General features: G+C 50.8%; 1 protein-coding gene across 9 annotated transcripts in view; it reads left to right on the forward strand.

Moving 5' to 3' along the window:
- The window catches only part of SOX13 (SRY-box transcription factor 13), an 81,786-nt gene that overhangs the window by 47,220 nt on the left and 13,452 nt on the right, over positions 1-21,114 (forward strand). For 7 of the 9 annotated variants that reach the window (XM_039538104.1, XM_039538103.1, XM_039538101.1 and 4 more), the window contains 10 exons: positions 12,349-12,556; positions 14,131-14,236; positions 15,027-15,113; positions 16,139-16,311; positions 17,950-18,018; positions 18,223-18,337; positions 19,206-19,288; positions 19,382-19,541; positions 20,181-20,290; positions 20,998-21,094. In XM_039538104.1, coding sequence (XP_039394038.1) covers positions 12,350-12,556; positions 14,131-14,236; positions 15,027-15,113; positions 16,139-16,311; positions 17,950-18,018; positions 18,223-18,337; positions 19,206-19,288; positions 19,382-19,541; positions 20,181-20,290; positions 20,998-21,094 — 1,207 coding nt within the window. In that variant the 5' untranslated portion in view covers position 12,349. Of the gene's footprint in view, positions 1-11,340; positions 11,362-12,348; positions 12,557-14,130; positions 14,237-15,026; positions 15,114-16,138; positions 16,312-17,949; positions 18,019-18,222; positions 18,338-19,205; positions 19,289-19,381; positions 19,542-20,180; positions 20,291-20,997; positions 21,095-21,114 lie in introns of those variants that run through there. The other 2 variants (XM_039538106.1, XM_039538108.1) reach the window with 2 other exon arrangements.

Genomic DNA, 21,114 nt, shown 5'->3' on the forward strand with positions numbered 1-21,114 from the left:
TGCTTTAATCAAATGTACACATGGTACAATATGGGAGTCCTCCAATAGCCAAAGCCCTGTTTGTAAATTGCCATAGATGCAAACCAAAGGCTGTGGCCAGTTGTCTGAAGTCCTTGTGTCTCATTGTTGGTGCTGTGAACTGGAGTGGGTCCAAAAAAAAAAAAATCTTTTGTGGATTTTTTTTGGTGAAATGTGTCCCCTTTTTTCCATTTCAAATTTCACATTTCATTGAATGGCCCTACTGGAAATGCAACCCTGCTTCAGCAACCAATTCAGACTGTGTTACGACTCCGGGGGTAGCCTTGCACCACGACCTGGCTAAGGAATTGTGCTCAGCTTTGCTGAGGTTTGGCTTGTGGGAGAGGGGAAATGATTCCATGAGGTTGTTGCTACTTTGGGCCAAAATTTTGCAAAGCCAGCTGATGAGATTGCCTAAAGCTATTTTGGATGGGTTAGCCCCACATCATCTTCTCAGCCGTCTCTGGTTACAGTTCCCCATCTATGCAGTGTTTCTGTTCTCTCCCCATCCAACTCCCACCTTCCATCTTTGGATCACTGCAGTGACCCATGGAATGTGCTCTCCATTGTTTGGAGCTAACCTGCTTCCCTAGATTCCAGGGGCTGGCTGCAGACCAATGCTGGAGGCAGCTAGCTCTGTCTGCGCTCTGTGTGTGTGTTGTGAGAGACAGCAGCCTCTGCCCAGTCACAGGTGGATGGCCACAATCTGCTCTCTACAGAACACAGATTTGTCCAGTCTGCCACCTATGACTTTTCTCAGAGTCTCCTGTTGATTGAAAATTAACCCCTGAGCATGCTTAGGAGTGGTTGATGCATATTTCTGAATGGGCCTATCTATGTAATGTGCTACCAGGGTCCATAATTCAGTCTTACAAGATCTCAGGTCTATAAAAAACAGAAGCCTGCTTACTAAGTCTTTGAGGTCTCTGCTGTTTTCACCAAAGATTATAATTTATTCTAACCTTGCTAGAGATAGAAGTACCATACAGATAGATGAGCCTGTTCCAGGGAGTCTAAAATCAGAACTCAGAATTGCCAATCCCAAGTGTTCAAAAATCAGGAGGTCACGCTCCCTGAAATCACGAGATTTTTGTAAACATCATGAGATTTAATATGTATATAAACTTTGAGTTATTTTTATTTGCCTTCTGCTGTTGGAGCATGTCTCTGCTAGAAACTTCCTTTTCCTTTAAATGAAAGTAATCACATGACTCCAGCAGCTGGGGATTGAAGCAAAACATTGCAAGACTTGCAATAAAATGATGGGTACTTTTCCAGAGTCCGGGGATGTTATATCCCGTCTGTGGGTGTGAGGAATGGGTGTCAGAGGGAAGCTGTCTATTCTTTTGCTTATTAAGCTACGCTGGGTGGAAATGGTTGGAAAATGCCCTGAAAGGACATTCCAAGTCTAGCAGGAAAGCAATATGTTTGCCTGGCAGGATATGTGCTATTGTCTCCCCTTGTGGCCAGCAGGGATTCCTCGAGTTGTGTTTGGAAGAAGAAATGTATATGTGTTCTTATTTTTTCCTCTCTCTCCCCCGTCTCGAGGGTGCATGCAGCCTGTCGCTTTTGCAGCCTGGAATGTGCAAAGACCGCTGGTATTTTATAGCCACCCCGTGGCGCTTAGTGTTAACTGTGCAGTGTGCAGATGGGGAGATGGGTGTTATGCAACATGGGAGGGTGAGGGAGACTGACACTTAGGTTTTTACTGCCTGTGGCGACTGCAGTCCTGGTTTTCCATGGTAGGAGTTGCTGCTGGAGGGAGGATCCTGCAGCTACTGTGTTTATAACCTGGTTGTCAGGATTGGGGGTGGGCTCATGTGGGGAGCTCACCAGGTACCCTGCTCAAATGCAGGAATATATTTGTATTTCTCTCTGCCTTGACACGTGGTAGCAAAAGCACCTTGCAAAAAAGTTCCTCCTACAGGAGAGCCAAGGTGCTTTTGCTGGGCTATAGCAGGGACTGCAGGCAGGATGTCCATGGTAGCAGTTCCCCAGCTGTAGAGTTTGCTCCTGGGGCTTTTTGATTTCCAAGGGCTCATCCTTGTGCCTGAGGGTTTCCCCAGCAGGGCCCTCTCTAGAGCTGTGTGCGCAGGAGGTCAGACTAGATGATCATAGTGGTCCCTTCTGACCTTAAAGTCTATGAGTCTATGATTTCCCCCAGTGCTCTGCTACACCAAACCGGGATTTCAGTTCTGGCCTGTCTCCAAGTGGAGGAGAGTCTAGCTCTCTCAGGATGAACGCTGCAGCTCTGGGAAGGATCTGATAGATGTATTTTCCATCAGGAACTGGCACTTCCAAGCTGAGTAGTTTCAGGAATCAGAGGTCATAGGGGTATCTAATCATTCATCATTTTCAATGCAAACCTGGGCTGGATTTGACCCGGTGTCCGGAGGTAAGAAGTGCCTTTTCCCTATGCCAATGCCAATCCCCAGAGCCACCCGATTCCCTGCCTGCTGGCGGTTGTTATGTATGGGGAACAATTGCTATCACCTGGAACGGGCTTTATCTAGGAATGACTGACTGCCCTTCTCCTGAAAGTGTTGCTGCATGGAGGAGCAACGGGCAAGACTAGGTAACTCTTCTGGTCCACTGGTTCTGGCGACTGCGGCCTTTCAGAGGAGAGTAAATAGAGAACAGAGCAGAGTGAACGCATCCAAGGCCTGATGCATGAGTCTGTTGAATTCTCAAGGGCTGGTCTAAAACCCAGTGGAGTCAAAGGCTGTGTCTACATGCCCCTCAGTTTGGACTACAGGGGTTGAAACCGGACTACGTTAATGTGAACGAGGTACCTTTTAGGTCACCCCAGCAGCGTCCACACGGGGCAATTAAAACACAGCACATCAACTCACACTGTGGTTCACACCCCGTAGGCCGTGCAATGTCTACATGGCCCTGTCAGCCGTGTGGCGGGGCCATGTAGGTGTAGCTTTTGACTCCATTGGGTTTTGGAGCAGGCTCTTAGACCTTTTTAATAAATAACGTGCTCTAAAGAGGATTCTCCCACACAGCTCCGCTCCCCTTCCCAGCTCTTGCTTTGAACCTTTTTTTTTGGCTCCCCCCCCCCTTTTTTTTTTGGTATAATATTTTGCATGGTTAACCCCTTCCGTCCCAGTCTCTTGAAGCGTGAATGACCAGCTTCTTTGCAGCGGTAGGTAAGTAGTATCCCTGTCATTTGACATCAGAAGAACGTGGCTCCCTTTTGGGCACCCGAATAAGAAGACCGGTGTACACTTGATGCTGAACTCTTCTGAAAATCTGGCCCCAGTTGCGGGTGCTGAATTGGCAAATTAGGCCCTGAGCTCTTTTAAAAACCAGGCTTCACATGATTGACCGAGGGGAGCTAGCATCACATGCTGACTCCCGCGGTGCCTTCACTGTTCAGACGCTCTCCCCATCTTCGGCTGTTGCAAGAGCCCTTTCAAATCAAGTCCCCTTGGTGTAGGTTTAGCACCTAGTTGAGAGCATTACAGTTGCCAGAGAAGGGATTTATTTTTAACCTCAAACAATACTGGAACCAGTTGGCATAGGAGAGTACTTACTTGTCCTCTCTTTCTGAGACAAGGAGGGCTGGAATTGCCAGGGTAACAAATAGCTGTGATTGCCTCTAATTGGACCCTTTTTATTGCTCATCCTGTGCTTTGGCTGTTTGAGAGGGTTTGCTTGGATGTGGCTTTCTTCCCCCTCCTGACTCCCCCCATTTTTTTTTTTTTTTTTTTTAAAGCTGGGTTTCAAAAGGCCCAATTAGGCTCAGGGAGCGTGATGCATTCCCTTCTGAGTTAGCTGCAGGAACTCCTTTGCATGGTTGGGGAAGCTGGACATTGCTGGAATGTATTGTCCTGTCTCGGAGATTGCGTGTGTGTGTGTGCATGCGCCATTCTCTCTATGCACGCTGCAGCCAGAACCATGTTCGCTGCAGCAGGACTCAAACAAGCGCTTTGGAGCATATCCTCTCTGCTGCAGGGAGTGGAAGAGCCCAGCTGCTCTGAGATGCCTTGCTAGACTATGTCCTTCATTCCGTCCCACCCCATAGCACTTGATGCAGGTGCGTAGTTGCCTCGTCTGACCTCTCCTCAAACACATTTGGTTTGGAAGCTCCTCAGATGTTTCTGTGTGTGCTGCCAAAGCACACAGCTTCTCCACGGAACATCCTCTTGGCAAGACCACGTCGGACCTACCAGGGCTGGATGCTCAAAGGCCCGTTTCTTTCATTGCCAGTTGTTTTTCCTGTGGGATAAATAATTTGACCCATTTTACGAGTTAAGAGCAGCATTTGTCCCCGTGGTTCGATGCTGTTGTATTGCCACTGTAAGGCACTCCTTGGGCAGCACACGGGATCTGTTGCACTTGGGGACCCTTCAGTGGAAAGGTGCAATAGGCATGGAAGTATCCACTGAAGTTCTGTTATTACATTGTCCCACCCAATCCTGCTTCTCCTCCTCCTCAACGGGTTTTATTTTATGTCACTTCGGGAGGACACAGCTTAACTCCCTGCAATCACAGGAAACTGATGATGCGTGGGACACAGTCTCCCTGGTCTTATCACATGGTTCAGTGCCTCAGCTGGAGTGAGGCTGGAACTCACCCTCCCGTCTCTGCCTAGGTGTCTGGGACAGAAATCTGGAGATTTCTATTCACCACGCTGGTTTCATCATGTGCCTGTGAACAGGAATAAGAGAGTCTTGTAGCCAGCACTCGTGTCAGCAGCGCATGTCACACCAGGCAATCAGCAAGAGTGTGTTTTACCCAGGGGATGAAGAAGAAGGGCAGCAATCATGCAGCACCCTCGTTTCCCTGCTAGAACAAGAACATCCTGGGCCTACTTCTAACCAGGTCTGTCCGAGGCCCCGTCCTGTGTAGCTGAGCCAAGCCAGTCTTAATGCAAGCAAGTTAACATTTGCTGACCAGTAACTACAGAGAGAAACTCCATATATGGCCACAGAGTAGCTTTGGTGAAGGCCCTGGACCCAGTGATTGCTACTCCCTGAATACGAGGCCTCCAAAAGTTCATGTGGTGCTAGTCCAGGGGTGGATATTGTTAAAGAGTCTGCCCTGGCATTTTGAGCCATCCTGTTACAGAATAAACAGGAGAGATAGGATCAAGTTTTAGCCAGGAAGGGTGGCACAACCCAGGGGGAGAATTGCAGGATGTGCCATATAGAAATAATAATTCAGAAAGAAAAGCCGCACAGCTACTGTTGGGAAATGTTGTCACCATCCCAAGATCTCTCAGTCCTTGGTCGTATGGAGCCAGCTCCTCAGCCTACTCCACTGACGTCAACAAGCATACAGCCTGAAGGGGAGAAATTCCCTAGGGAGTCGACGCTGCAGAGCGATTGGCAGTCATTGGGGGTCTCCCAAAGCTCTCCCATCACGGAGTTGCTCAGATCGTCCCTAGGGAGGGTGTGGTGCTGTCATTGCAAGCGAGGGCTGCATGAGCTGATGTGAAGCACCCGCTCTAGCCCTCTGCACAGAGCAGGAGTGAGTCACAAGGCCCAGCCACGTGTCTGAGCTGACATGGGATTAAGCGTGATCCTCATCATGCTAAGGAGGGGTTTAGCTGCACACTCCCCGCCTAGGCCTCCTCCCTGCAATGAGGCAGCGTGGTTATACCAGCAGAGGATCTGGCCCCATACATTGCTAGTGGACAAGGGAGGGATAGCTCAGTGGTTTGAGCATTGGCCTGCTAAACCCAGGGTTGTGAGTTCAATCCTTGAGAGGGCCATTTAGGGAACTGGGGTAAAAATCTGTCTGGGGATTGGTCCTGTTTTGAGCAGGGGGTTGGACTAGATGACCTCCTGAGGTCCCTTCCAACCCTGATATTCTGTGATTCTATGATTAAGTGTCCACATCACCCAAACAAACTCAGCCTTGGGACAGCTCTTGTTAGGATTCTCAGCAGGGTATCCAAGAACTACAGGCCCTGTAGACCAAACTCTCCTCTACCCATCAGAGGTCATTCCTCCTAGGCCAAGCACCAAGAAAGCCATGGTTCTGGACCTGCCGTTGGGAGTGGAAGACTTCAGTCTCAGACTGGCATCTTTCCCTGATACTAAGTTCACTCCCCTCCCCACCACAAAAGAGGAATCATTAAAGGAGAAGATCTGTTACATGAAGACATTTTCCATGTGCCAAGCCAATTGTTCCTGTTCCCATTGTCTGCTGAACAGAAGAGCCTCTTGAGCAGAGTAGCTGAGACTGTTAGAAGAGGCCTGTTAGTGGAACAAGCCCTGTAACAAGATAACTGGTTTTCTTTTCTTTTTTTTTTCCTCCTGTTCGGCAAACTGTATAATAAAAATACAATGAGGCCCTTTTCAAACAGACACTTATCAAAGTAACAAGCCCATTTTAAGAGTAAACTTCCAGTGGCTCCGAAAGGTTAAGTACAATGGAAATCTGACCTGCTGGCGGAATGGAACTTTCCTTTTGTGTGCTCTTTAAAAATGAATACATTTTCACTGCGCCACAGACCGATTGTTCCTGGTTCCTCCATTGTCCAGGCGACAAGGCAGCCCTCTTACAGGGCTACATACCAGGGAGAAGGAGAGAGACCTGTGACAAGAACAGGCTAGCCTTTATCTCCCCTCTCCCCTGCACAATGGGGTTGTGCATGGAGCAGGGTTGGGGTTTTTTTTTTGCTGTTGTTTTTTTTTTTTGCAGTAATAAGAGCTAGAATGTATCAGAGGGGTAGCCGTGTTAGTCTGGATCTGTAAAAGCAGCAAAGAGTCCTGTGGCACCTTATAGACTGACAGACGTATTGGAGCATGAGCTTTCGTGGGTGAATACCCACTTCGTCGGATATTCACCCACAAAAGCTCATGCTCCAATATGTTAGTCGATAAGGTGCCACAGGACTCTTTGCTGCTTTTAAAGAGCTAGAATGAGACCCTGAATATTTTTTTTTCCCCCTTGCTCAGTTAATTTCCATTCCTGATCTCTTGTGAATCCGCAGGGCAGGTTGCCTAGATGGTCCCATCCCAGTTCTCTCAGGCCGATCTTTGTAGGTTAGTTAAGAGCTTCTGAAAATGAATTATAGTCTGTGTGTGCACGCGCACAGGAGAATGTCATGGGGGTGGGGGGATCGATGCTGGATTGACAGCCCTGGGGGTGGAATCTCTTTCTCAGCTGGACTGCGGCATCATGGGCCCTGGCAAAGCAAGGATCCACTGCCAGTGCAGCTCCTGCCTGAGCCTAGGGGGCCCCCTCAGGAACTTCTCCAAGCTTGGGAAAGTTTCCACTTCTATCAGTCTAAGGTGCAAATGGCCTCCATTATCCAGGCATCTCAGAGTGTGTGTGTTTGGTGTGTTTATCCTCAACCCCCTGCCCCCCCGGGCTATTATACCCATCCATGCTACTGCTGGGGAACTGAGGCACAAGGAGACTACGTTACTTGCCCAAGGGCACACAGGAAGTCCGTTGCAGCACAGGGCATTGAACCCAGCTCTCCCAAGTCCCAGCTTAGCCCCCTAACCAAAGACCCGTCCATCCTCCCATGCAAGAGATGGCTTGCAGTTTAGCTGCAAGTGAACCCAAGGAGCACTACAGGAAACGTGATTGAGTCGCAGGCTTCCATCAGGGTTGAGTGTGCCCGTGCGGTGTAGATCCGCCAGAGACACAGTGGGGGTCATTAGTCTCAAAGTATATCGTTCTTTCCTGTGTGGCCTTCAGGATGTTGTAATCTGAGTTTCTTTCTCTAGCTAAAAGGCTAAAGAAGCAGGTCATGCACCGCACTAAATACCCTCTGACGGATGGACGGGGGCCTCAGGTTCTCACTGAAACACTCGCTTGCCCCGTGCTAGGAGATGCTGGCTTGGCACTTAGTGCCGATGTAAGGTAACCTGACTGGACCAGTGCATTGACCATGCATGAGCAGAAAGCAAGGAAACTCCAGAGTTTGGATTCCTTTACCCATCCCTGGAATGCTCTCAGAGGCAGGGAGCAGTTAGGGTGGCTAGTGGTTAGAGTAGGGATGGCGAGTTGGACTCCTGGCTTTTATTCCCTCATCCTTGCTGTGTGAACTTGGGCAAGTTGCTTAAATGCCCACACTCCTCTGCCTTTGTTTTCCTATCTGTAAAACAGGACTAATAATAACCACAGCATGGGAGGTGGACAGAGGATTTGAGGCTTAATTGACCTGCTCTGAGAGCTGAAGAAGAAAGGAGCTAACTAATAATGTGCATTTAAATTGTACCTTTCTCCTCAAGGACTCCAGATTGTCACAGAGTGACAGCTCAGTTGGAATGAAGCCCCCTCTGGGGTAGAAACCAACAGATGCCCATTGTGCTGCACCACTGGGAGATGGGGAGAATTTTCACCTGGAACACTGGGGCCGATCCCTACTCTCAGAAAATGCCATGGGATCGTTAATGGCCACCGATGAGCAAGTCTAACCTGAAAGACCCCAATCCTAGTCAGTTGCAGGGAAGTCAACGTAACTAACTTGTGGAAGGCTAAGAGCAAAGAGATGGTGTGGTCATGAGGAGTCTAGAGATTACCCAACCTGTGTAAGCCAACACCTGTGAACGTGATCCAAAGTGGCTCAGACAGGTAGAGACCCTCTCTCATCAAGAATGGTCTAGATGGGGCTTACCAAAGGCTAAAATCCTCCTCCGTTGAGCTGTCCTCAGACACATTCAGTTTTGCCATGGCTGAAGTCTAGCGAATGCAATTGATGTATTTTATCAGGGGTCTCTGTGTGGGGGCACTTGATCAGTCTTTCAGGACCTTCCTCTCCAACACCCGGGGGATGAGTCTGTTCAGCCTCTGGGGATGGGATGGGGTAGGAGAGCTGTGGGGCCAGAGAGAAGCAGGACTGTGCTACGGATAAGAATTAAAAGACGTAGGTCTCCGACTGGAGTTACTGTACAAGCCAAAAGGAAACCCAATAGCCTGGAAAGTGCAATGATTTGTTCAGAGAAGGGCAGGGAACTGAGATAAAAAAGCCCTGCTAAGATCAGAAACTCTGGCGCGCACAGTGCCCCATTGTTGAGCTGTCACACTTCCCTTTACTTTATTGCTTTTGTCCAACACCCTATTGTTCCACTTCCTTTTGTCCCCTATTCAGAGCACTGGCTTTTCATTACCCAGCCGGCCTTGTTGTTTTCGTTTCTTTTGTTTGAAGTTCCTGAGAGGAAGGTTTTATTTTCAGCGGTTTGATTAATTCACAGCTTGAGCTGGGCTTTGTTTGTTATGTAATTGCTGCCCTGCGCATTTCCAGAGCTCCCAGAGCCTCGGCGCAGCCGCTGCTCTGGCCTCACTCCCCTCCTCCTTTGGCTTGAAATGGCCTGGAGTGTGCAGCATCGTTCCAGGTGCGTGTTCTTTCTATGGGGTCTTTGGGGGTCTCCATCAAGTCACATTTTAGAACGTAAGAATTGCCACTTCAGAGCATAACTAGCCGTTTGTCCAGCCCAGTGTCCTGCTGCCTGCTGCGCCACAACAGACCCAACGGTCCGTCTAGTCTGGTATCCTTCCGCCTGCCACACCACAACAGACCCAATGGTCTGTCTGGTCTGGTATCTCTCCGCCTGCTGCACCACAACAGACCCAACGGTCCGTCTAGTCTGGTATCCTTCCGCCTGCCGCACCACAACAGACCCAACGGTCTGTCTGGTCTGGTATCTCTCCGCCTGCTGCACCACAACAGACCCAACGGTCCGTCTAGTCTGGTATCCTTCCGCCTGCTGCACCACAACAGACCCAACGGTCTGTCTGGTCTGGTATCTCTCCGCCTGCTGCACCACAACAGACCCAACGGTCCGTCTAGTCTGGTATCCTTCCGCCTGCTGCACCACAACAGACCCAACGGCCGATCTGGTCTGGTATCCTTCCGCCTGCCGCACCACGACAGACCCAACGGTCCATCTGGTCTGGTATCCCTGCACCCGCCGCACCACAACTGACCCAACAGTCTGTCTGGTCTGGTATTCCTTCACCTGCTGTGGCACAACAGACCCAATGGTCTGTCTACTCTGGTATCCCACCGCCTACCGCACCACAACAGACTCAACTGTCTGTCTGGTCTGGTATCCCTCCGCCTGCCGTGGCACAACAGACCCATGAGTCCGTCTACTCTGGTATCTCTCTACCTGCTGCTCCACAACAGACCTTAATGGTCCATTTAGTCCATCATTCTTGCTCCTGTGGCACAAGACCCAGTGATCTGTCTAGCCTGGGATCCTGTCTCCAACAGTGGCCAATGTCAGATATTTCAGGGAGAGTGTAAATCCCCTCCTTAATGCCCCTATATTTTCATTATTTCCCTCTGGAAGGAGGAGTGAGGGAAGGGGTAATTTTTTTGCTGGTCCCCTGCTGCTGACCAATTCATGCTCTGGGGCATCAGGGCTGGTGGCCCTTATAAGACAAATCCCTGCTAGAGCAGTTGTAGATGATCTCTTTCCCCATAGACGTGTCTAATCCTTTTTGGGACTCTGCCTCGGTAGAATGAGTGAGCACTGGGTTCATACCTGGCTTGTGAGACCAGCAGCGGTGATATCCTGGATTGTCATATATTCACGTGGAAGTATTGACTCTGTGGCCTGTGGCACCACAAGCAGGTGTTGCAGCGCAAATGGGATTCTTTTTTAAAATCCCATATAATATTTTGTCGTTATTTCTGCTTCCTGACCCCCTAAGCAGAGCACCTGCAGAGAGTTCTGGCGTTCTGCTTGCCAAGTGTTCCTCTGGAGAATCTGACCTTTTATAGTAAACTTGGATGAAGGGTGGGGGTTAGCCTGGCTCCAGCTAAACTTCAGCTGATGGAAATTAGGAAAAAATTTCCTTATTGGGCGGGCTGCTCTTAAACTTTACTCTGAAGCAGCTGGCACTGGCTAGTGGCAAAGACAGGAGACTGGGTTCGAGGGACCCTGGTCTGGGGACTCCTGAGAGAGAGAGGGAGAGAGACTCTTGTGGTAAAAGAAGCTTCTTCTAATTAATCTGGTTGAAATCCTGGCCTTGTTGATGTCAATGGGAGCTTTGCCGTTGACTTGAGTAGGACTGGTGTTTTACCTTCCCTTTTCAACAGGAAACATGTCTGACTTTGGTGTGTTGGGGACTTTTCTTGGTGCAGCCGTCTGGTAGTTGGGAGCCCCTTCTGTAGATGTACAGGCTGGTCTGGCCACAAGACCAGGAGCTAGGAGTTCCTCAGGTCTCCTGCAGGTTCAACATATCCTTAGGCATGTCACCTTGGGCCCAGTTCTTCAAAGGAGCTGAGTCCCTGCAGCTCCCGTTGACTTCCGCTGGGCACCCAGCACCTTTTGAAAAGTCAGGGCAATGACCTGTCCAAGCCTCATCTGAAACGTGGGGATAGGAACACTTGCCTGCTTCCTGGGGGTGTACATGTGGAAGGTAATGAGTGAATCTTCGTAGAGCATGTTGAAGTATTCTCATGTACAGCTGTGGGGAAAGCGACTCTCTATATAACTGCGGGCAGCTCAGCGGTAGAGCTTGGGTGCAGAGCCGGGTCTCCTGACTCCTTGTATCCTGTCCTCTGACCCATACTGAATAGAAGCCAGAGCTCCTGGGCTCTGTTTTCAGCTTTGTCAATGACTTGTTGCACCTCAGATTGCTCATCTATGCAGTGGGTACCGCTATTCTTCTCACCCATGCTCTGGTGGGTTGTGAGACTTCATAAAGTGGTGCTGGATCCTTTCCAGAAAGTGGCTAGGTAAATGCAAAGTACAGTTGTTTCTTCAGGAGTTCACACGCTTGTTTTGGCCCCAAATCCCATGACTTTGTGTGTTTTGGTTTTTACTAGACCAACATCACTGCATGGCATCACACTCAGGATGGGGGTTGGGTTTGTTCTCCTGGGAGCTTCTGGTCTCTGGAGCCAGTACCCGCAGCAGGGAACATTGAGGAAACTACAAACAATAGGGTCTGCAAACGGCAGCAAAACTCAAGACCATTGTCCCACTCCTGGTGGCACAGCAAACCAGCCAGACAGAGTGAAACCAGTGGGTTCCCGTGCTTGCTCCAGGCCGATGACTATGCTGCAGGGCTGTTGGAGGAATTGGGAGCAAAAGGGTGCTGCAGTGCAGTCTGTTAGGAGCCAGAGGGAAGGAGTAATAGCTGTTACACAGTTACATAGATGTCCCTCTGTGGGGACAAGCTTCCTGCCAACAGTGCTGAACGTGCATTTAAACTGTGTAGAGACCCAAGCTCTTGGGATGTACAGGCTGGGAGGACGGGGGCACTGATTGATTTATTCCTGGGCGGTTCCCTCTTGAAACATGCTCCTGGCAGTTCTGCGTCCAGAACTTGGGTACCGTTGCTGTATGGCCAGCGCAACCACTCTGGCCCTGTCATCATGTTGACCTCTCTCTCCTCCCCTAGGATGTCCATGAGGAACCCTGTTTCTCCCCACCTGGAACTTGATGGAGCCGGGAACATGGTGAACTGCACCATCAAGACGGAAGAGAAGACAGATAGCTGCCATGAGTCCCCCCAGGGAGCACCCACTGGCTCCGATCCCCACTCCAGCGATTTGCATGGAGTGCCACTGTCTTTGAGAGAGAGTGCTGACCCCCGGACTCTTCCACAGGTGGGGCTAAGTCTCCTGGGTCCCTTCTCTCCTCATTGCCTACAGGCTTGGGCTCTCCCACTTCCCACCCAACTCACAGGGCCCAATCCCAGCCTGGTGTAAGCAGGTGCAGTTCCATAGAGCCAAATTTGGTGCTGATTTATGAAGTCAATGGGATTCCATGTGGTATAAGTCTGTGCCTTGAATGCAGTTGCACCTGCTGACCCCAGGTCTGGCTATTTAATTCTTCTGTCTAACCCAGGAATCTCTAATGCACTCATCACTCTGGTAACCAAGCTCCTTTGGCCTACCAAGTTTTCAAGCATACTAAGGGTATGTCAGAGGTGTGACTGCCTCCTGGGTTCCTGGCTAGCACCCTAACCACTAAACCATCTTTCTTCCCACCTTTCTGCGCTTTCCGGCACTATGAGGATTACCCTTTCCTGCCTGTCCTCCTAGACTTGAGAGGGTAATGCCACATTTCAACCTAGACTCCTGGGCCATGCAGCAGTGTAGTCAGTAGGCAAGAGAAAATGGTTGTTACCCTGTCCACTGCCTGCATTTACTCCTCATCCATAGGAAATAAAGCTGAAATTTGAGGCTCCCCCAGGCTTTCTGTCCATTGCTGATATTATCGAGTCAGTCTTGGGATTTGAACAATGGCCTTCAGAACAGAGCCAGCAGCCCCACTGTAGCAGCACACAGATGTGCTGCCTTAGAAGCTGCTCCGGTTCCTCTGGGGAAACCTGTAGCTATGCTTTCATTTTCCCTTTTTAATTGCTCTTGGGTTTTCCCCCTGCTGAGCCACTCCCGCTTGCATAGCCTCAGACCCTGCTGCTTTCAATTCCTGCCTCCCCGGAGGTGGTCGCATTGGCAGAGAGGCATAGCAGCCTAAAGAAATAATTGAAAACTATTGCAAACAAGCGTTTGCAGCATGAAAAAAAAGAAGTCGCCTTCAGTGCATTAGAGGCTCAAGGGGCTGGGGTTGGTCAGGAGTAGGGAGTCTCCAGTTGAGAAGTGCTGTCTAGTGGTCAGAGCTCAGAGGCAGGCTGCGCTTTTCAAAGGAGCCCAGAGAAGTTAGGCACCCAATTCCCATTGACTTCTCCTTGGAAATGCCATCCAGCACTCCTAGGCTCTGTTCCTACCTCTCCTACTCTCCCAGGACCTGTTCAATAGCCCATTAAGGACAATGGGAGTCCTTATATTGTCTCAGGTTCTTCCCTAGAGACTGGATAAGTTACTCAACCTCTCCCATGGTTTCTCCATCTGTGAGTAGCCTGCCTTTTGGAAAGGTTGTGAAACTGCTTCTTTGTAAAGTGCTTTGAGATCCTCTGAGAGGGTCTATGTTAGGAGTGCGCAGGGATATTTCTTGGAGAGCAGAGCTCGGGGTAGTATTTTATACCCTTCCGTGTATTTTCTCTCCTCCCTGCTTCACCCCATCACAGGAGCTACTGCATGTGGTTCTCTGGCCTGTATTACATAGGAGATTAGATGTTTGTGGTGGTCCAGTCTGTCCTTAGAGCCTGTGAATCTTCCCCCTTTGGAGGTTTGTGGTGATAGGTGGGAAACTGAGAGTCACTTTTTGTACATTGCAGGAATCCCGGTCTCCTGTGAGCAATGCGTTAGATTCCAGGAGGTCTGCGTTTGAGCCTGCTGTCAGCAGCCAGGAAAAGTTAGATTTCAACAGAAACTTGAAAGAGGGTAAGAAGGGTTTCTGAACATCCATCTCCATTGAAATCCCCCTGATCTATGGACAACTTTATCCTGGTCCCATATTTTGAGGGTATCTTTTATTTTTCTAAAGTTTTGAAAGAGGCTGCCGGTATGCAAATAAGCGTACTTTGAACAAGATCCTGAACTGGTGCTAAGCAATGTAGCCTCATAGATAGGGCCCTATCAAATGCACGGTCCATTTTGGTCAATGTTATGGTCATAGGATTTAAAAAATCGTAAATTTCATGATTTCAGCTATTTAAATCTGAAATGTCATGGTGTTGTAACTGTAGGGGTCCTGACACAAAGGGTGGGGGAGGTCACAAGTTTGTTGTAGGGGGGTTGTGGTATTGCCATCCTTACTTATGCGCTGATGCTGGCAGGGCTCTGCCTTTAGATCTGGGCACCTGTCCGGTAGCCGCCACTTTCTGGCCACCCAGCTCTGAAGGCAGCACAGAAGTAAGGGTGGCAATACCGCAACCCCTCCCCCCTAAAATAACCTTGTGACACCCCCCTCCCACAACCCCCTTTTGGGTTGTGACCCCATATTTGAGAAATGCTGGTCTCCCCTGTGAAATCTGTATTGTAGGATAAAAATAACATGAAAGATAAGATTTCATGGGAGACGCCAGATTGCACGGTCCGTGAATTTGGTAGGGCCGTACTCATAGACAGTGATGACAATCAGTGGCCATAACTAAAATTGTTTCTCCTACTTCTCTCTTTCTGTCTCTCTCCAATCTCTCTGGCCTCACCTTGTACACTCCTGTGGTGACAGTTATGCCAACCATTGAGAAGTTACTCTCCAGTGACTGGAAAGAGAGGCTTCTGGGTAGAAACACCATGGAATCCAAAGAGGTGAAAGGTGAGCGGCAGAGTAACTACCATCCCCTCCTGTATCCTTACCTTCCCATCTGCCCCCTGCCCTTTTTCTCCTTTGTCTTGTACGTATGAAAAGGGGGTGTGAATGGGGGGTGAGCTGTGCATACATCCTCCCTCCCCTGTTTTTGGTTTTGCTCAAAATTGGAAATGCCAGTAGCAATTTTCATTGGAATTTGGAGGAAAAGATCTGACCAGTCCTGGTGACTATTCATCTGGTCAGAACTCGACTATGTGAGTCTCTAGAGTGTATGCTAAAGGGATGAAATACAAAGCAACCCCGCCAATAAAGCATCTAGAGAATTTGTGTTCAAGTCCCAGCTAAGCTCTCTGCTGGCTCTAAGGCAGGAGTTCTCAAACGTCATTGCACTGCGATCCCCTTCTGACGACAAAAATTACATGACCCCAGGAGAGGGGGGGCCAAAGCCCTGATGGGGGTGAGGGGAGGGGCAAAGCCAAATAGTGAGGCTTCAGCCCCAGGCAGGGGGCCTATAGCTTGAGCTCCACAACCCAGGGCTGAAGCACTCAAGTTTCGGCCCTGGGTGGTGGGGCTTGGGCTCTGGCTCCAGGCTTTAGCCCTGGCCCCAGCAAGTCTAACGCCAGCCCTGGCGACCCCATTGAAACAGGGTCGCGACTCACTTTGGAGTCCCAACCCCCAGTTTGAGAACCGCTGCTCTAAGGGTACGTCTGTGCTGCACTCAGAGGTGTGACTGCAGCATGTATTGACCCCAGCTAGCTGTGATTAACCATAGCAGTGAAGCCGTGACAGCATGGCCTAGCCACTGAAGTACATATCCAGGGTCCTGGGTGGGACTGTACGTCTGGTGCTCCCCCAGGTACCCAAGGTAGCCAGCTCACAGCTACCTCAAGTATGTCTGCATGTGCTGATGTCACACCTCTGACACCAGGGTAGACGTACCCTAAGCCTTGTAGAATAATTGGGGTATCATCTATTAAGCCGCCAGCCCTTGTTTACCCACCCTCTGCTGTTTGGTTGCTTGCTTGGCCCAGGAACCCAGGAGAGCTTAGCGGAGAAGGAGCTGCAGTTGCTTGTCATGATCAATCAGCTCTCCACCTTGCGGGACCAGCTTCTGACGGCCCATTCGGAGCAGAAGAACATGGCAGCCATGCTGTTTGAGAAGCAGCAGCAGCAGATGGAGCTGGCTCGGCAGCAGCAGGAGCAGGTATTCGGCCAGTGCTCCGGGGTATCTGCCCTGTCTCCCATTCCTAGGGGCGAGTTTCAGAACCAGGGAAGGTAGCCCAGCAGGCACACATTGGTCTGGCTGCCCACTGTCTTGGCTCCACCTGAGCCGCACCTCAGAACCGGGTGGAGCATGAGAACCGAGCAAGGAATAAAATATAAAGCCGGGGGAATATCGGATTTTGGCAATTCCGAGGGGGATTGCGTCGGGACACGTAACATGTTTTGTTTCCATTGCGACCATTTTAAAGCTTTCAAAATGAAATTGTTTTTTTAATAAGCTTAAAAGAAATTTGGGAATGGAAAGTCATTTCCAAACTGAAAATCGAAATGTTTACAAAACAAGGAAATGTTTTGACTTTTTCCGAGTTAAGGCTAAATGAAGCACCCAGGGGCTAGTGCAACAGTTAGTACCAGGTCTGCGGCGCTTGATCCATTCCAGGGCATGAAGCCACAGTGTTTCATGTTTTATGAAATTACATAAAAGCTAATTTCAGATGGAAACTTGGCACATGTGCTAGGAAGGACGGTTTTGTGGGTAAGTCCTGGCTCTGCCACAGACTCCCTGCCTAACCTTGCATGGGTCACTGCATCTCTCCGTGCCTCAGTTTCCCAATCTGTAAATGGGGTGAATAATCCTTCCTTTATCCCAGCTGTTGTCTCTCTTTTGATACTATTTCCTCCAGAGGGAAGTTCAAATGTAACTTTTAAATGGCTGAAGGCTCCTTTTTATGTTTTCGCATGATTTAAAAAAAACAAAAACATATTGCCATAGTTCTGTCCTTTCAAGCTGGGATCATCTTGGCCCAGGGAGTCTTCTCAGATGGAAGGTAGGGGACAATTTTTAGGCTACCCCTAGGTACCAAAGAGCTTGCTCCTGGATTTGGCTGCTGGTTGCCTTGTTCAGGTGATACAGGGCTTCTGGGGTAGCGAGGCAGGCTGCGTCTATCAGGCAGGACGGAGAGCTTGCTGGGGTGACAGAGGGGATGTTTCTCTTTCACTGTGGAAGGATCCTGACCATCATCTTGGTCATCACTGGTTCCTTCAGCTCTAAACCTGAGTCGCTACAGCTTGAGCTAAAGGCCCAAGGCCTTGTCTCCACACTGACGTACCCCGATTGAGGTAAACTGGTTTGAATCCCTGTGTGGACCCTCGCAGTGCAGTTTAAGAGCAGTGCGTTTTAGCTTGGTTTAAACCTGCTCGACGTAAGCTGCCCAAACGAGAGCATCCACGCAGCCGGTTGCACTGGTACAGCATCGTTATGCCTTGAGTTGGATGGACGCAGCCCCCTGGGGCCCCTTGCCAGCGGCTGCAGCTTTACCCCACCTCTGTGGATCACACACCGAGGGGATGGGGGATACATTCTAAGCGGTGGGATGCTGCCAGTCCTAGGTGTATCCTCTCGTGAACCCGCCCGTCAGAGACCCCGAGCCCTTCGTTGCCCTTGTGTCTTTGGCGTCTCCGCAGCCCAGTTGTGTTTGTGGCGTGTTTTGCTAGGGCTCGGCGCTTTGCGCCCCTCCTGTAGCTCCCTCAGAGGCGAGCCAGGCTAATGGCCCTTGGAAGGCTCGGTTAGCCGGCGTTTTCCAGCCACCGTGTCATTGCTGTTTCCCCCCTCTGACAGATTGCCAAGCAGCAGCAGCAGCTCATTCAGCAGCAGCACAAGATTAACCTGCTGCAGCAACAGATCCAGGTAAGGGAGAGTTTTCCCACCCGGCCCCTTGCGCAGTCCATACTCTGGTCCCCCTTCGAAGGGCTAACACCCCCCCTTCCTCTTCACCGCACAACCTTGGCTCTTGCCTGCATGGGAAACTCCTTTACCATTGTGAGTGGGGATTAGCCCCCCGCAGCCTAGCCGCTCTGTTCTGCAAAGATGATTTGGTGTCTCTCTCTCCAGCAGGTCAATATGCCCTATGTCATGATTCCAGCCTTTCCTCCCAGCCACCAGCCTCTCCCCGTGACCCCAGACTCCCAGCTTGCGCTTCCCATCCAGCCCATCCCTTGCAAACCAGGTAAGGGAGGCAGAGGGGTACAGTATTGCAGGGATGAGCAGAAAGGGGGAGAGGTGTGGGTGGGAGCGTGGACTCCCCTCAGAAATACCCTCTACATAATCCGGGCATTCTCCCTTTCCTGCTGTTCCTCGGGCTGCGATCTCAGGGTTTGGAAACTCAGGGAGAGCCGAGGAAAGTTGTCTAAAAAAGCTGAGATTGGGGAGGAGAGGGGAGAAACTGACCTTTCTTGGCCGGCAGTGGGGAGGCAAATCGCTTTCCCTGTCAGGTGTCTGATGATCTGACTGAGGTCACCTTGGCCCATCTCTGGCCGGCCATCTGAGTGGGAGTGAAACCGCTCCTGAAAGCCCAGGCGGTGTGAGCCAGCTTTCCTGTTGTCATTGAATCTGGCTGCAGAGTCCCTGGTTCTGTGTGAGCCGACAGCTGAGTGCAGAATGGCTGCTGGATTAGCTGGTCCAGCCACCTTGCTGCCGGCACGCTGTGGTGCCACTCTGGCGGTGTGGTGGCATGCAGAGTGTGGAACTCGCCCCGCCGCTTCCCTTCCCCTCTCTAGGTCAGTTGGGACCTCTAGGTGCGACCGTAATAGAAATAATAGTAATATACTTGAATCCTTGCCATGCCATGGGGCTCTAGCCCCTGGTCTGCACTTGGGACCAGCCCCGATGGCAGGCTGGTTTCTGGCAGGGGTTAGCTCCCCCAGTGCACATCTCTCGTGCAGTGCCACTGTGCTGGGCTGGAAATCAGGGCCGGTTCCAGGCACAGAGAAGGCCTAAGTAGATCCCACCTGCCCTTTGCTTCTGGCAGCAGGCTGCGTGCGAAGCACCTGTTGTGACCTCATTCGCCAACTTCCCTCTCGCTGTCCTCTCTGCAGTGGAGTACCCCATGCAGCTGCTGCACAGCCCTCCCCCTCCGACGCTGAAGAGACCCGCCGGCTCAGGCCACCTCCAGATGCAGGTACCGTCCCGAATCTGCCGTCCTCCTGGGGACCCAGCGTAACCCAGGGATGTGCCTCACTCTTCCCTTCTCCGTGTCTTTCCTCCCCACCAGGAGTCTTCACAGCCACTGAACCTAACAGCCAAACCCAAAAGCTCTGAGCTCTCCAGTGCCTCCAGCTCACCCAGCCTGAAGATGAGCAGCTGCCGATCCCTCACTCCTAACCACGGGGTCACGAGAGACCTTCAGTCCAGCCCTCCCAGTCTGCCTCTGGGTAGGTACCCTCAGACTTCATCCCCAGCCTGCTTTGTCGTTCGGGTGTGTCGCTTAGAGAGGAAACATGATCCTGGCAGTTCTCTCCCCGTTGGGAGGAGGGAGATGGAGAATCTCTCCCTAATTCATGGGAGCTGGTCCATTGTTCAGGGACTTGCCTGCTCTGATGTTCAGGACGGTTCTGGGGAAAGCAAGATGGGTGACTCCCTTTGGGAGAAACCGAGAGTCTGTGCTGGTGCTGGGAGATGGAAGGGTCCCTAGGCAGCCTTCTCAAACCCCACCCACCCAAAGAGAGATCCAGGTTGGAAGAAGAAATGTGCTCCCCACCCAGGGGAAGAAGAAAACCACCTACCGGGAAGAAACATTGCTGTGAGGGGAAGGCTGGAGGGCTCCCTGGACTCCTGGGTGGTGCGGATGGAATAGTGGGAGACCAAGCTTTCTGATTTGAACCCTCTGCTTCCCTTGCTCGATGCTAATAGGGAATGTGTCAGCAATAAGAAACTAGAGGCTCTAGATGTCTCTTAGCTAGATGCATGGCTCCTACGGCTGGGAGTAACCCCTTCTTTCTTGCGGGTACGGGGCCTATGCAAGGACAAGTTGCTGGCTGTGACGTATTCTGCACTGGGTGGTTTATCCTCAGGATTTCTGGGAGAGGGGGACGCCATCACTAAAGCGCTCCAGGATGCACGGCAGCTCCTGCACTGCCACAGCGGGGCGACGGAGAGCTCTCTCAATAATCCCTACCGGAAGGTGAGCGACATTGGGACTGGGAGTGCCGAGGGGCTGGTCCCTGATCGAATGGGGAGAACTGAGAGGAGCCAGAGAGCGCAGAGACCAAGGATTATCAGGGGGAGGGTGTGAATGGATATAAAGGGGGGGGGGCCTTAGGGGAAGAGTCCTATAGAATGTAATAGAAAATCCTTTTTCTATAGGTTCCTTCAGACCATCTTATAGAATTGAATGGAGAATTGCCTCCGGGCTGTAGCATTCTGTAGGTTGGTTGAGAAACACCCTATGGAGAAAGGACCTCATCCCTTATGAAACCCTATTGAGGTTCCAAGGCGTTTCTGCAGAGTGCTATTGGTTGTCTCTCTTCTATACTGTATAGGTCCCTTTTCCATAAGGGCACTGGGGGTTTGGGAGTGGATTGCATCCTCCCCAGGTAGATGATGCTGAGTGTGGTGTATACTGGAGACCCAGGGAGTGGATCTCAGGGACTGTCTACCACACACTAGAACCCAGGCAGTCCTGTCTGAAACTCGTCCCTGTGTTGTGCACATGGCTGAAATCCTTGCCTGACAGTTACCCAGCCAAGAGCTGCTAGCTAGATTGCCTGCCCATGAGACGAGGAAGTGCTGGAAGCCCGTGGGGGATGGTTCATTGCCGGTCACTCTGCCACCAGTGACCTGACTTGTGTTGGTAACTGGCCATAACTTCTGCTCTCTGCGGGCTTGCAGGACCAAATGGGCTTGGATTCCTCGCCCACGAAGGAGCGGATGGAGGAGACGTGCATGCACAGACTGGACGAGTCCATGTTAACCTGCGATATGGATGGTAAGGACACATTCTCTGTG

The sequence above is a fragment of the Mauremys reevesii genome, linkage group 4, assembly GCF_016161935.1.
Source record: "Mauremys reevesii isolate NIE-2019 linkage group 4, ASM1616193v1, whole genome shotgun sequence".
Taxonomy (NCBI): Eukaryota; Metazoa; Chordata; order Testudines; family Geoemydidae; genus Mauremys; species Mauremys reevesii.